General features: G+C 42.6%; 1 protein-coding gene across 1 annotated transcript; it reads right to left on the bottom strand.

The window, feature by feature from the left end:
- Positions 1–91: 91 nt before the first annotated feature.
- On the bottom strand, positions 92–14,032 carry LOC142659747 (cytochrome P450 2C23-like). The gene is made up of 9 exons (XM_075836181.1): positions 13,994–14,032; positions 12,701–12,907; positions 10,735–10,897; positions 10,469–10,618; positions 10,002–10,162; positions 8,583–8,724; positions 7,546–7,733; positions 558–699; positions 92–431 (listed from the first exon to the last, which is right to left on the bottom strand). Exons 2-9 carry the CDS (start codon positions 12,884–12,886, stop codon positions 250–252), a joined length of 1,314 nt encoding a protein of 437 aa, XP_075692296.1. The 5' UTR covers positions 12,887–12,907; positions 13,994–14,032; the 3' UTR covers positions 92–249.
- Between the last annotated feature and the right edge of the window lie 1,856 nt (positions 14,033–15,888).

The raw sequence follows: 15,888 nt of genomic DNA, 5'->3' as shown, positions 1-15,888 counted from the left end.
GACTGTCAAGTGGGCGTGTAACACCTGTCACTTGGTAAGGGGTAACCGCCCACTTGGCAGTCAAAGGCCTCATTTGCATATTGGACACCAGAACTAACAGCCCCGATATCTCAGGAACGGTGGTGGCTAGAGGGAAAAAATTAAAAAGCAGCAGAATTTGTGAGGCGCCTGAAATCTAACTGAGATGTCAACTGCAGTTTTTTTAGGCAGGTGATGGGTTTTCTTTAAGGAACGCCAGTGAATATTGGGTTAGCGTGGGACCAACTGTATTTTATAAGGGCGGGGGATTATACCATTGGTCTTAGGTAGAGGGGAGAGGTCAATATTAGCAGGGTCTTCATCAGATTTGAAATTGAAATTCTGCAGTATGAAGGTGAGGAACAGAAAGATCTCCATTCTTGCCATTCCTTCTCCAAGGCAGACCCTCTTCCCTGTAGAGAGAAAAAACCATGGATCATAATTTTAGATTTTTCACGCTTACTACAGTAAGTATTGGACTTAACTTGACCTAAACTTTGTCATTTGGTCCCTATGTTTTCTTGCTACGTTATCAGTACCTGTTGAAAATGGCATGAATGCTTCATTCTTCTGGAACCGGCCGGTGTCATCCAAAAAACGACCTGGATCAAACCTCTCTGGGTTTTTAAAGTATTTACGATCGGTCAGGACTGAGATCAAGAGAGGAAACACGGTGGTGCCCTTCAAGCAGATAAACAGGACATAATGAAAATAGGAACATGTTAAATGTATTGTACTAATCCATCATGGACTAGCGTTAGACCTGAGAACGCTTCGTGCTGACCCACATGACCAGGTTACGGTTCCATAAAAGCTTTGAGTTGTATGGATAGCAGTCTACGGGATTGTATTGTAGCTATGTGGCATGCTCCTCCATTGATTGGCATATTATGGAAGTATTTTTTTCCCCGGAAGCAGTGATATGTGAGGCGGTGCTGTATGGGGCACCTATGGCTTGCAAGTATATAGCTGTAGGAAGTCAGTCTATCACCGTATGAGCTCTGTGCACAAGACTCTGCCATGTACATATTTCTAGGGATAACTGTAAGGCCATATCGCATATTGAAAGCATATAACCAGGGTCAGGACAAGTCCTCTTCGTGCCCAATATGCCCCACCACCTTCGGTCCCTGAAATTCAGCATTATCGCTGTTGGATGGACAAGAATTTATTTAATTATAAAAGGAAAAAAACTTTACTTTGGCGCCCACCTATACCTCGTCTTTTGTGAGTTGTCCCAACTACACAATTCCCATCCATATTGTCCTACTACGTTCACATACTATTTCATAGCACTGACCCTCTCCCCATGGTGTCTTGTTAGAGATCAAGTTTAATGTATGTTTAGTCTTTTCTGAAGTTATCCTATGTTTTAACCCCTTAAAGAGGCTCTGTCACCAGATTATAAAAGTGCCCGGTTTCCTACATAATCTGATCTGCGCTGTAATGTAGAGAAGTGGTTTTTATTTTGAAAAACTATTTTTGAGCAATTTTTGATTTATGCTAATTAGTTTCTTAATGACTAACCGGGCGTGTTTTTACTTTTTACCAACTGGGTGTTGTGAAGAGAAGTGTATGACGCTGACCAATCAGTGGCCAATCAGTGTCATACACTTCTCATTGTTCCAGCCCAGCTTCTTTCACTGCACAATCACACTAACAATGGGCTGGAACAATGAGAAGTGTATGATGCTCATTGGTCAGCGTCATACACTCCTCTGTACAACTCCCAGTTGCTAAAAAGTAAAAAACACGCCCAGGTAGGCATTAAGAAACTAATTAGCATAAATCTGAAATTGCTCGTAACTTGCTAAAAAATGATCGTTTTTCAAAATAAAAACCACTGCTGTTATCTACATTCCAGCGCCGATCAGATTATGTAAGAGATCGAGCATTTATAATCTGGTGACAGAGTCTCTTTAAGGACCAGGCCATTTTTTTATTTTTCACTCCCCGTCTTCCAAGAGCCATAACTCTTATTTTTCTGTTAGTAGAGCGGTGTGAGGGCTGATCTTTTGCGAGAGGAGTTGTTGTTTCTATTGGCAGCATTTAAAGTACAATGCAATGTGCTGGGAAACAAAAAAAAATAAAATTATTGCATGCTGAAATTGAAAAAAAAAAATGCAATTCCTCCATTGTTTTTTGGGTTTCGTTTTTACAGCTATCACAGTGCGGTACAAACGACACTTAACCGGTTAAGGACTAGGCTGTTTTACAGCTAAATGACCAGAGCAAATTTCACAATTTTGCTATGCGCTTCTTTAGATGACTATAACTCAGCAGGTGAATAAAGTTCATCTTTGAATTTTACACTCTTTTTAAAGGACAGATAGGGCTTTGTTTTAGTGGCATTTGTCAGTATATATAATTTTTTTTTTTTTCTCTAAAGTGGGCAAAATTGGAAAAAAATGCAAGAATTTAACAATTGCGTCGGTTTATGCTAGCATTTTTCACACACGGTATGAACCACGGCCAAAATTCATCTCCTTTCACGTTCTTCCACTTCTCCCGTGCATGGGGATACCAAATATGTGAGCCTTATTCACTGTGCGGGCATGTGCCAGGGCTTGGCATAAAAGGAGGCTTTTTGGCCTTTTCGGTCCAGGAATTTTGCATTTGATTTTAGAGCCGCATACTGTTTTCTAGGGGGCGTAATGCTGCTGAAACATTAGAATCACCCCATAAATGACTTCATTCACACAAGTAGACCCCACAAGGTTTCCTTCAAGGGGTTTATCATATTTTTAGACAGTCCAGTTTTCTTCTGAAAGTTTCTTGAATAAGATGGAACAAAATAAAATCAGGACTTTTTTAGCAAATGCGTCAGTTTAGGCTAGTATTTTTCACACACGGTATAGTCCACGGACAAAATTAATCTCCTTTCACATTCTTCCACTTCTCCCGTGCATGGGGATACCAAATATGTGTGCCTTATTCGCTGTGCGGGCATGTGCCAGGGCTTGGCATAAAAGGAGGCTTTTTGGCCTTTTCGGTCCAGGAATTTTGCATTTGATTTTAGAGCCGCATACTGTTTTCTGGGGGGCCTAATGCTGCTGAAACATTAGAAACACCCCATAAATGACTTCATTCACACAAGTAGACCCCACAAGGTTTCCTTCAAGGGGTTTATCATATTTTTAGCAAGTCCAGTTTTCTTCTGAAAGTTTCTTGAATAAGATGGAACAAAATAAAATCAGCACTTTTTTAGCAAATGCGTCAATTTAGGCTAGCGTTTTTCACACACGGTATAGACCACGGTCAAAATTCATATCCTTTCACATTCTTCCACTTCTCCCGTGCATGGGGATACCAAATATGTGTGCCTTATTCACTGTGCGGGCATGTGCCAGGGCTTGGCATAAAAGGAGGCTTTTTGGTCCAGGAATTCTGCATTTGATTTTATAGCAGTGTACTGTTTTCTGGGGGGCCTAATGCTGCTGAAACATTAGAAACACCCCATAAATGACTTCATTCACACAAGTAGACCCCACAAGGTTTCCTTCAAGGGGTTTATCATATTTTTAGACAGTCCAGTTTTCTTCTGAAAGTTTCTTGAATAAGATGGATCAAAATAAAATTAGCTTTTTTTTTTAACAAATGCGTCAGTTTATGCTAGCTTTTTCACACACAAAATGGACCACGGACAAAATTCATCGCATTTCACATTCTTCCTCTTCTCCCGTGCATGGGGATACCAAATATGTGTGCTTTATTCATGGGCATGTGCCAGGGCTTGGCATAAAAAGAGGCTTTTTGGCCTTTTCGGTCCAGGAATTCTGCACTTGACTTTATAGCCGCATACTGTTTTCTGGGGGGCGTAATGCTGCTGAAAGATTAGAATCACCCCATAAATGACTTCATTCACACAAGTAGACCCCACAAGGTTTTCTTCAAGGGGTTTATCATATTTTTAGCAAGTCCAGTTTTCTTCTGAAAGTTTCTTGAATAAGATGGAACAAAATAAAATTAGCAATTTTTTAGCAAATGCGTCAGTTTATACCAGCATTTTTCACACACGGTATAGACCACGGTCAAAATTAATCTCCGTTCACATTCTGCCACTTCTCCCGTGCACGGGGATACCAAATATGTGGCCTTATTTATCACATAGAGATGTAGGAGGGCGGAGGATAGAAGAAGATTATTTCACATATCGCTTTTTTTCAAAGCTGGTTTTACAAAACTCAACAGAGTTTCTATAACACTTCCAAAATATCTGCTCGTCCACACTTACATTCTGCTCAGGGGTGTAGAGTTGCAGAAATAAATTATTCAGGGAATTTATTAGCGGTCTTATTTTGAACAACCGATCCCGGTTTGCATCGGTACTTGGGGGGGCCTGTGCGTTGTCATTGAAGTGGAGGAACCTCATTATTGTCTCATAACGAGACCTGGGCATTACTGCAGAATATACTGGGGTGGCTTGGGCGGGTCTTGTTGACCAGTAAGACCTAATGGAGGGCTTTTTGACAATACCCATATTTAGGGTGAGCCCCAATTTTTTTTTTAATTCCTGCAAATTGGTGGGCGTCCAATCTCTGGCATGGGTGGATGAAGGTTTCTGCCTTATATATTGCGTGGCATATAAATTTGTTTCGTGGACAATCTGATTTAGGATGTCGTCCGTTATAAATAAATGGAAGTAATCCATTTGGACAAAATTTGTATTGTCCACGGTTATGCCAGGAGTGGCAGTAAATCCGTGGATTCTAGGCACAAAAGATGGGGCAGGTGCCCATACAAGAGCCTGGACTGGAGGGACCAGGCTGTCCCGTGCTACAGCGCTACTTGGCCCTGCGCTTTCATGTTCTGCAGTTTCGACTGCATCAGGGACAACGTCCCCTGAAGATGAACCTGAAGTGACGCTGTCATCGTCACTACCTAAAACAGGTTCCATCTCGGACGCCATCTCTGATGCGGTCTCCGACTCAGACCACAGCATGGCGTATGCCTCCTCGGCGCTAAACAACTTCCTCGCCATAACGTAACTAACACTAACTAAACAAATTTTATTTTTTTATTTTTTTTATAAAACACACAAACTAAGGCCCCATGCACACGACCGTGCCCGCAATTGCTGTCCGCGATCGCGGGCACGGCCGGCCGCTGACTGACAGCCGCATTTTCGGGCCGTGCTCCCATACAAAGTATGGGAGCACGGCCCGCAAAATGCGAAAGAACGGACATGTTCCATAATTCCCGGAACATTTCCACGGCACTGACACCCTTCCGTAGTGCTAGTGAAAGGTGTCAGCGTTCAATGAAAGTGAATGGCTCAGTTTTTGCGGACCGCAGTTGCGGTCCGCAAAAACGGAGGTTTTTTGCTGTCGTGTGCATGGGGCCTAACTGCTATATATATCTACACTACCGCTAACAAAAAAATAAACCGCTATTGCTATATATATTAGATATATGTGGATATATATATAATTATATACTCCCTACCTGCCTATTCTAATAGAATAAAAGAAAGAAAGGTAGATAGATAGAAAAAAAGATAGATGGATGGATAGATTGTATAGATAGATAGAAATCTATCTATACAGAGAATGTTTTATAGTGTAACTGTTTGTTTTTTTTTCACTGTAATCTTCTGGCAGCAATTCTCCCGAGTCTCTTTTTCTCCTCAAACTGAAACAATGTTTGAGGAGAAGAAAAGAGGCAGGAGATTTACTGCCAGAAAACTCAAATTAAAACAAATGTGGTCGCTGTGATTTTCACAGCGACCACATGTTCAGGGACCATCAGATTGGTCCCTGATACTCTGCCCAGTGCCCAGAGCTGTTGGTAACAGCGAGGGCACAGGGCTGTGTGCACGCGATCGCGGGCACAGGGCTGTGTGCACGCGATCGCGTGCACACTGTTTTATAAGCAGAAATGCATGTGATCGCTGTGATTGGTTGTCACAGGGACCACATGTTCAGGGACCATCAGATTGGTCCCTGATACTCTGCCCAGTGCCCAGAGCTGTTGCTAACAGCGAGGGCACAGGGCTGTGTGCACGCGATCGCATGCACACTGTTTTCTATGCAGAAATGCATGTGATCGCTGTGATTGGTTGTCACAGCGATCACATGTTCAGGGGCCAAAAGATTGACCCCTGACATTCTGCCCAGTGCCCATGGCTGTTAGCAACAGCCAGGGCATAGAGCTGTGTGCACGCGATCGCGCGTGCACAGTCTCTGAAGTGCGGCCGTATATATACTATACGCCGGACTTTAGAGACCCTGACCGCTGGCCGTATATTTACGGCCAGCGGTCGGGAACCTGTTAAAAACGTAACTTTATTCTGTGGCTCAATAGGATTACGGTGATACCAAATTTTTTATATATATTTTTTTAATTATTTTACTACTAAAAACAAGTTGTTTTTTTTTTTGTTTCACAGCATTCTGAGAGACATTCCGTGGATTGAGCAGTGTACGGGCACATTTTTATCGGTACCATTTTTTGGTACATACAATTTTTTGAGCTAAGTTGACCAAAAAACAGCGATTTTGGCATTTTAAATGTTTGTTTTTTTTACGGCGTTCACCGTGCGTGTTAAATAAAGCTATATTGTAATAGTTCAGACTTTTACGGATGCATTACATTATTTTTGTGGGGGGGGGAATGTAAAAAAAAAAATATGGGTAAAGGTTTTTGTTTTTTTGAACTTTTAATATATTTTTTTTTTCCCCAAAAAAATAAAAACGTTATTTAACTAAGGCTGGGTTCACACGAGCATGTTCTGTCCGTAATGGACGGAACGTATTTCGGCCGCAAGTCCCGGACCGAACAGACTGCAGGGAGCCGGGCTCCTAGCATCATAGTTATGTACGACGCTAGGAGTCCCTGCCTCTCCGTGGAACTATTGTCCCGTACTGAAAACATGATTACAGTACGGAACAGTTGTCCTGCAGCGAGGCAGGGACTCCTAGCGTCGTACATAACTATGATGCTAGGAGCCCGGCTCCCTGCCGTGTGTTCGGTCCGGTACTTGCGGCCGAAATACGTTCTGTGCATTACGGACGTAACATGCTCGTGTGAACCCAGCCTAACTGTTGTTTTTTTTACTTTTTTTCTTTAGGTCCCGTAGGGGGACTAATAAACAAGCAATCGCTTACATGATATACTGCAATAGTAATGTATTGCAGTATATCGTGATACAGACAGTCTCCTTTTGAAGCCCTGCAAGAGTCAGGGCTTCAAAGGGAGGACAAAAGATGGCAGACTTGGGGGCCTCTGTCGGGCCCACCGGCTGTCATGACAACCATAGTCACTCCCCGATCGCGTACAATTTAAATGCCGCGGTCACGATTGACTGCGGCATTTAAGGTGGTAAACGGGCACAGAGAGATCTTTGATTACGCATGTTGTAGTGAGGTGTTGGCTGTATAACACAGCCATCACCCGCTGGTTATGGAGCGCCCTCAGCCTGTGAGCCCGCTCCAGACTTCCCCTTAACCTTTATTACGTACAGTCACTTCAATCTACAGTTTCATTTGGACGAGCGTTGTCATGTTATTAATACGCTTTTATTCTAACCTTGGGGATTGTGTATCCTCTGAAGATGGTGGTTTCAGCTGCTGCATGTGGAACACCCAAAGGCAAGATGTCTGCAAATCTCTGTATCTCATGAAGAACAGCATCTATATACGGCATCTTACTGCGGTCCTCCATAGAGGGACATCGGTTCTGGCCGACCACACAGTCAATTTCTTCCTGGGCTTTAGCTAAAAATAATAAAGTCCATTGTCAATACGTTTCTTAAATCTGTTTTTTCCATCTTAGACATGTATGGCTTATCTACCGGTGACTCAATGGAGAGGCGGACTGGCGTATGGAAATGGCCAAACTCACTTATTGACACGGTTTGCATAACTCCCATAGAAGTGAATGGGAGTTACCGAAACAGTGGTGCAGTTCCGGAAGCAGCATGCTCCCATTCTCTTTTATGGGAGGTACGGAAACAGCAGGCTACGCTGTTTCTGTAAGTCCGGCAACCCCTCTACTGAGTCTCCACCCGGATTCAGTGGCTGTGGGACCCCCCGTTCTCGAGACCCGCAACTATCAGACATTTATGGAATAACCTATGGATATGCTCTGGTGTCTTGGTAAGATACAGGCCTAGTTCAGTTTAGCCTTCTCCAAATACTCCACGGACTATGTGGACTTGCACACAACTTCACCTCTCCACATGCCTCACAGTGTTAGAAAAAAGGAGATGAAATTGGAGCATTAGTAATGAGGGAAGGAAGGCAGGCAGGGATAGCAGAAGGGAGGGAGAACAGAAAGAGGGAATGTGTTGGCAGTAGGGTACTATGGGACCACCTCACTTCTAAACATGCCACCGTGGGCTACTTCTGTGCTATAAAAGCTTGGCTTTGTAAGTTTTAGATAGTTAATAAAAATATAATTTTTGAATTTTTTTTTTAAGTAAAAACAAACATTTAAAAAAGATAGGCTTACTAGAATTTTCCAATTTCGGATGGAAATGAAATTTTCCCCCAAATAAACAGTCTAGAATCACTTAATAAATAAAATTCTAAAACAAAATGCATCCATGGCAATATGTAGCATACCTAGAACGTCTGGATACTTGAGTAAAATCCTCAGGCCGACCCTTAAAGTTGTGCTGGTTGTTTCGGTCCCCGCAAAGAAAAGGTTCATCACAGTAACAAATAAGTTATCGAAGTGGAACTCTGTGTTAGCGATTTCCTTGTCCTAAAAATGGAAAAGAGATAACGTATTAAAGTAGTTTCTCCACTTCATTATACAATTTAAAGCAGTTATTGGTTGCAATGTTAGTGTTGGACTGTGGTTCCTGGGTCCTCCAAAGGAAATGATTCTGAGGGTCCAACCTTCATCTATACAGAACTTGTAAACTTTTTATTGCATAGTAAACTTTGGTCCCAAAGTCACCTCCAAATGGGGTTGTCTGCTGCTGGACCTTCAGGGGCACATTATTGTGTTGGAGCCTGGACCCCTTGGAGGATCCCCTTAATACTCGGGTCAGTCTTTCAGACCTTGATGGGTGGTTTGCCAAACTAAAGTTTGTTCATGGCAGGTAAACAGATTAATTAGGACCAAATGGCATTACAGAATTGGATAATTTGGGAACCAAAACATATGAACTTTTTTTGTTATCTTAACCACATGGATCTTACTTCCCTCATCCATCTTTAATAGAAAACAATCTATGAAGTCTCTGGGGCAGTTAAGGTCCAACGTCTTCTGATGTTCCTTCACTTTGTCCATTACAAACCCTTTCATGGAGAACAGATTCTTTCTAACTTTCTGGTTTGGTCCGGGTAAATGTTTGAAAAGTTTTGGGAAAGAGTTCAGCAGCTGAAAAGGGAAAACATAAGAATATATTTTTATGTACAATCTATTTTAAAATATGAACATTGACTGTGTAAAAACAAAAAACACATAGTACTATTCCCCCTTTTTTTTTTTTTTTTTATAGCAGGTCAAATAATTTGGATGACATTTTTTTGCTATACCACAATACCCACACACCTAAGGGCACGACGATTGCAAAAAAGTTTTACATGTGCAACAGGATGTGACATATATATATATATATATAATAAAATATTTTATCTGTTTGATTTTGGGAAGTTTTCAACCGGTTGCTTTAGGAGTGAAGCACCAGGCATGTTAATAGGGAAGGAAAATGAGGCAATTAACCCTGGGGACTGATCACATTGGGGCGATCCAGTCTATAGAACACAGTTAGTGACCCAATTTGCGCTCCATAAGAAGTTTGAATAAGTCCAAAAAAATTCACATGTCTAAAGGTTAATTGTAGAAAGCTGCAGAAGCTTTTACGGAGGTCACATCCGAGTTGCATACCCATGCTGCCACATTTATCAAAAACTGGGATGAAATGCATGGTCTAGTTGTGTTTCCCACCATTATCTCGGTAGGCACATCTACAGTAGCTCTCAGACCTCGGCGTGTGTATCATCCGAATCTCAGACCAGCACTTTTATTACCTGCACAGTTGCGGAGTTTGCAATCTTGAAGGTTTCTTTCAACATGCTCAATAGACCAAGGAACTTTTCATCTTCGTATTCAAATCGTTCTCCAAAGACAATTGAACAAATCACATTGGACACAGCCAAGGTTAACAGGTAAGTGAGGTCAATAGAAGAACCTGCCAAAAATAAATTAGAGACACGTTTAATGAATTAAAAGACTTCGCCATGATGGTTTCCTGCATATTATAACATTAAAAAAAACAGACCCTTTTTTTTCTCTAATCCTGACAACCCCATTCAAAGTAAATACCCAATTTCCATTCCGTATAACTACTGGTTCAAAGTAACAATTTGCTCATGTCTGTGGGTTGGGAGGATCCATCAGAACTTTATATTGGTAAAAATAGTCTGTTAATGTTTGACTATATATTACTTTGCTCTCAATCAGTTATCCAGAATATCCTCCTGATTATTGTACTGACCTGCTCGTTTCTTAAGCTCATCTATAAGACAACGTGCCTCCTCTTGGATCCGCTCTTCTACGCTCCTCTTACCCATACCAAAGTTTCTCAATGTGGTGAGGGAAAACCGACGGAGTTGTTTCCAGCGTTCCCCATTACTTAGAATAACTCCTGAAGACAAACAAAAAAACCATGATTAACAGTTCGTGTTTTTTGCAAAAATTGTGGGTAAAACACGAATTGAACGTGTGAACACGTACTTAATAAGGAGATGATAGGTTACATACCATAGTCTTTAAAGACAGATTCGGCTGCAGGAATCTTTGGTCTGTTGCTGAAGTGATCAGCTTTGTCCACTAGAGCTTCCTTCACTGCATCATATCCATGCAAGACCACCACCGTTCTCGGGCCAAGGTGAACAGTGAATACATCTCCATAAACCTTGGCAAGCTATGGGAGTATTACATACAGTTGGGGGGTTAGGAAAAAAAAAAAAAAGAGAAGGGCCTTAAAGGCTACTTAAGCATTTCTTTTTAAATATATACAGGTGGAGCAGGCTGACAAGATAGCTGGCTTGATGTTCCGGCAGAGTTAGCGCCAAGGGCACCCCCCCCCCACCCTTGATGCAAAGCAAAGTCTACGTAGGACTAGTAGGCCACAAAATGGGTGGTTTGGGCAGATCGCCTCTATTGTAGATTGTGGTTGCTGTATGCCAACTAAGATGGCTCCCATAGACCTATTGTATGAGAACCGACGGTTTCTAAGTGATTTTCTTGAGGATGGATACAGCAGGCTTAGGTTATGTAAACACGGCCTATTTTTGAAAAAACGGCTCCAAACATCTGCCAATTGATTTCAATGGGAAAACGGCGTTCTGTTCTGACGGAGCGTTTTTTTACGCATAAAAAAAAAGGCCGCAAAAAAGAAGTGCAGGACTCTTCTTGGGACGTTTTTGGAGCCGTTTTCCATAGACTATTGAAAAAATCTCCAAAAACGGCCGTAAAAAAACACAGCGAAAATCGTGAGTGGCACAAAATACGTCTGAAAATCAGGAGCTGTTTTCTCTTGTAAACAGCCCCGTATTTTGAGACATTTTTGACTCTGCGTGTGAACATACCCGCACTCTTCACTTTGACTATGTTGAACATCTCCTTTACATTCCTCCTTTAACCACCTATCTAGCTCTCCTCTCAGTGTGGGCTACCTCCCCAACCACTGCTTGTTCTTCAGCACCCTGCTGCAGCTCAGGCCCTTACACAGATACAGCCTAGCCCGGTATCATCAGTCCTCATATGATTCCTCAGTCCCCGCGCTTCTCTAGCCCAGTCAACCGCAGCAACAGAAACGGCCAAAAGCTTACTCTCACAAAAGCCACCAGACTCTCTCCTAGATTCTTTCCATACTACCCAGTTCAGATCACTCCTAGCTCTCTCCCAACACAGAATCCAGTTTGGTGGGCTCAACACAGTTTTATAGACACCTCGGGTGTGACAACGCATCCATTATCACCCTGTCACATCGCATATCAAACACAGCCCAAGAGGACGTCTGGGCTGTACATCCCGGCTCCCATGTTTAAGTGGTAACAACCTAGTATCTGCATCCCCAGACACTCTTCTTTTCCATGCGGCTTGTTCCTGCCATCTTAGTCAAGTCTTGGCCGGTTCATCCAAGATACAAGTGCCATTTACAGTGGGTTGGGGGTCAGATTGAGAGGTTGGCAGGTTTGGAAGAATAAACCTCATCTGCATTACCGCATGGTGGTGGTTTAGTGGCTCCAAATATCCTGACACGTTGCCTTTAAAGACAGTATCAAATTAGTCAACGCAGGAACAACGACCAATACTTGGTAACGCAATTCCCAAATCCTACAGTTTAAATTTTGGCGCCAAAATTTTATTGCAAAATATTGATCCAAAGTGTGCCAACCAAGCGATGGCATAATGAAGAGTAAACGGTCTAACAAGTCTAGCAAGACGCGCCAAATTTATCATACAACGTGCACCACTGTGATAAATTTGGCGCACCTTCTGCCTGCCTGGTCTACTTTTAAGGTGTCTAAGTTTAGGAAATAATAAATCTGCCCCATTGTATCAATTTTTCCTGGAGTGCTCCTTTAACTAGTCATCCTGCTGCATATTTAGGGTACATTTGGTTCTTAAAGATACAGCCACCACTTCGATGGAAAACCACATCAGGGTGCTGCCTGCAAGAAATTTCAAATGAGTAGCAATCAGCCCCTTGTATTCTCACCTTCATTAATGACTGAGGCAGCTCTTTCATGTTTAGCTGTAGGAGGTTTCCGATAAGAGGGAGCGGAGTCGGTCCAGGAGGCATCTCCTTCCGCTTACGGTTCTCTGACCACATGATGAGAAGAATAAGACAGGTGACACAAAGAACCATGAGAAGGGTCCCGGCTCCAGTGAAATCCATGGTCATGGGAAGGTTACGCCAATGGGACTACAATACAAAAATACTACAATTAGCCGCAAACCAACGCCTCCGTGTGCTGAACAGGAGACAATCTGTAGCCATAGAGATTAAATTACACCATGGTTACACGAAGAGATATGAGAAATTATCCGCAATTACGGATGTGCGGAACCATTCATTTCTATAGGCCACAGACCACTTTCCGTATATATTTACGGGTGTGTGTCCGGGTTGTAAAATTGATCTGCAAAATATAGAACATGTCCTTGTTCTGTCCACAATCGCAGCACGGACTTGCCCCTAGAAGTCTTTTGGCACGTGCAAAATTGTGAATGGCTACAGACATGCATCCTTAGCCATCCGTAATTGCGGAAGCGTTGCTTTGCAACAGCAGGGCATTCCCCAGGAAATGGGCACCTGAGCGATCATGTGGTTGGAACATGTTGGTGACATTTGTAACCTCCCTTTTTTTTTCCTCTACGGCTGCACTACAGGCTTTTCTTTGCGGACAGTGTGTCAGATAAGCAGACGACTTGCGGATCCGGATTTGCAGACAGTAAAGACATTATGGTCGTGTGCACGAGGCCTAAAAGGCTTGAGCAAGAATTTGTATTTAATACAGACATTTCTAGACTCCATTATCCTCTATGGGGACAACAGAGAGACCTACAGGATATTTATTATTTCACCACAGGGGATTATACCACTCCCACATACATACGTGCATATCTCCAAATCCAGAATACCTATAGGCCTCATCTATATACGTATATCATTTACAAAAATGTTGCAAACTACTTAGTGCAACCATTGGAAAAAACAAGCTCGGCAACATGGTGCAACCAATTATATCATAATTTTCAACGACAAATCTAAGATATTTTATTTTTTATCAGTCACTATGGGCACGGGTAACTCAGAGACCTCGTCTTTGCATATAGGGCATGCCCTGTAAGGCTGGGACTGGATGTATAGGGGATATTTCATGCATACAGGCCAGAAATTGTGCTGGATCTGTATTTTAGATTCCGTTTTCTCCCACCAGTAACTTTACGGGCACCCGTTCCCACACCCCCGTACCTCCAAACAAACCTATATCTCTGTATCACTTACCTCGTTCACTGCAACCTGTTTATTAACACAGTCCCGAAATCTGGCATATAACAGGTCTGCCCCTCCCCCACTGTGTAAAGGTCTTTAACCCAATAAACTGCAGTGACCTTCCTCCCCCTCCCACTAGCTCCAGAGCTGAATTAGCTTGTTCATAAGGCAACGTACAGTAGTCATATATGCAATATTTTCTGTATCACAGACCTATCTGTGTGCAATATCATCTATAGTTAACCCCTTGTCAGTCACAGTTTTAGTGCACTAAGGATTTACGTAACTGGCAATTTCCTTCTTATCATTGAAGAAATCACTTTTGTTCGCAGCGGGAGCTGTCAGAGAATTTACCTTTACGTTTGTTGTAAGCAGTTCATTTATTTTAGGAATACAAGCCTCAAATATTCCAGATAGGAATCAGCGACAATATTTATAATCTATGGTCAGATGGGAGTGTCAGGGTCCAACAGGCTAATGATCCCTGACCGGAGGAGTACTGGGCCGAAATAAAGCCAAACTCCACCACCAGAGCGCAATGCGAGATACAAAGGATAAGTAAGGCTCGTCCACACGTAGCGGAATTGCTGCATATTTGCCGTCTGGAATTGCGGACGGAAAATACCGGGCAGAATACAGTAGCAGAAAAGATTTAACAAATGTCAACCAGACGCTGCGTAAATAATCCGAATATTTTTTGTACCGCAGCAGGTCAATTCCTGCTGCGGAAAGTGGACTGAATTGCTGCGTTTTTCAGAGGAGATGTCACCATCTCCCAACATTGTGAAAAACGCAGCAAAATATGCACCATTTTCTGCAGCAATTCCATTACATGTGGACAAGCCCTTAGCGTATGTTCACACGCACTATTTACGGACATCATTCAGGCGTTTTACGCCTGGAATTACGGCCGAAAATACTGCTTGAAAGTGCCGGCAAACATCTGCCCATTCATTTGAATGGGTTTTACGATGTTCTGTGCAGACGGTCATTTTTTTTACACGCCGCTGTCAAAAGACAACGCGTAAAAAAGACGCCCGCGTCAAAGAAGTGCCTGTCACTTTTTGGGACGTAATTGGAGCCGTTTTCCATTGACTCCATAGAAAAAAAGCTCCAATTACGTCCGTAATGGATGCTGCGAAAAACGCCTGCACATGCCATTACGTCTGAAATTCAGGAGCTGTTTTCTCCTAAAAACAGCTCCGTAATTTCAGCCGTAACGGACGTGCACGTGTGAACATACCCTAAGGGAGCAGTCACATGCAGCAGATTTTGTTGCAGATATTTCTGTGACTAAAAAATCGTGCCTTTGGGCTTGTACACAAGAAACTAGCAGAATTTCCGCTGTGGAAAAACCGCACAGATTCCTGCGTTATTTACTGCATAATATGTTGTGGATTTTGCTGCGTTTTTTTCAATGTTGGGAGATGGTGACGTCTCCTCTGAAAAACGCAGCAATTCAGTCCACCTTCCGCAGCAGGAATTGACATGATGCAGTAAGAAAAATACGCACCGCAGGTGAATTTCTGCACGGAAATCTTACGCAGCGTGTGGATGAGATTTGTTACATCTCACTCACTTTCCTGCTACTGTATTCTGCTGCGTATTTTCCGTCCGCAATTCTGGATGGAAAATACAAGCCCTTACATCTGAATGGAACTTGCAGAAATCCAAACACCTGCTGCAGAAACAACCCCATTCAGATCAACTGATTTTCAGTTGTAGAAATTTCTGTAGTCTCTATTGTCAGTGTAAGGCCTTATTCACACGAACGTGTTTTACGTCCGTGATACGCGCATGAAAATCACGCGCGTATCACGGACCTATGTTAGTCAATGGGGCCGTTCAGACAGTCCGTTATTTTCACACAGCGTATGTGCACTGCGTAAAACTCACGTCATGTCCTA

This window comes from Rhinoderma darwinii, chromosome 8 (genome assembly GCF_050947455.1).
Source record: "Rhinoderma darwinii isolate aRhiDar2 chromosome 8, aRhiDar2.hap1, whole genome shotgun sequence".
Taxonomy (NCBI): domain Eukaryota; kingdom Metazoa; phylum Chordata; class Amphibia; order Anura; family Rhinodermatidae; genus Rhinoderma; species Rhinoderma darwinii.
This window is presented reverse-complemented; position numbering and strand designations above follow the sequence as displayed.

Bases quoted from the DNA above. Each gene is read 5' to 3' on its own strand.
- LOC142659747 (XM_075836181.1), bottom strand. From the start codon at position 12,886: ATGACCATGGATTTCACTGGAGCCGGGACCCTTCTCATGGTTCTTTGT. The intron at 10,619-10,734 runs GTATGTAACCTA...GTTTGTCTTCAG, and splicing joins ATCTGTCTTTAAAGACTATG to GAGTTATTCTAAGTAATGGG. The intron at 10,163-10,468 runs GTCAGTACAATA...TATTTTTGGCAG, and splicing joins TGAGCTTAAGAAACGAGCAG to GTTCTTCTATTGACCTCACT.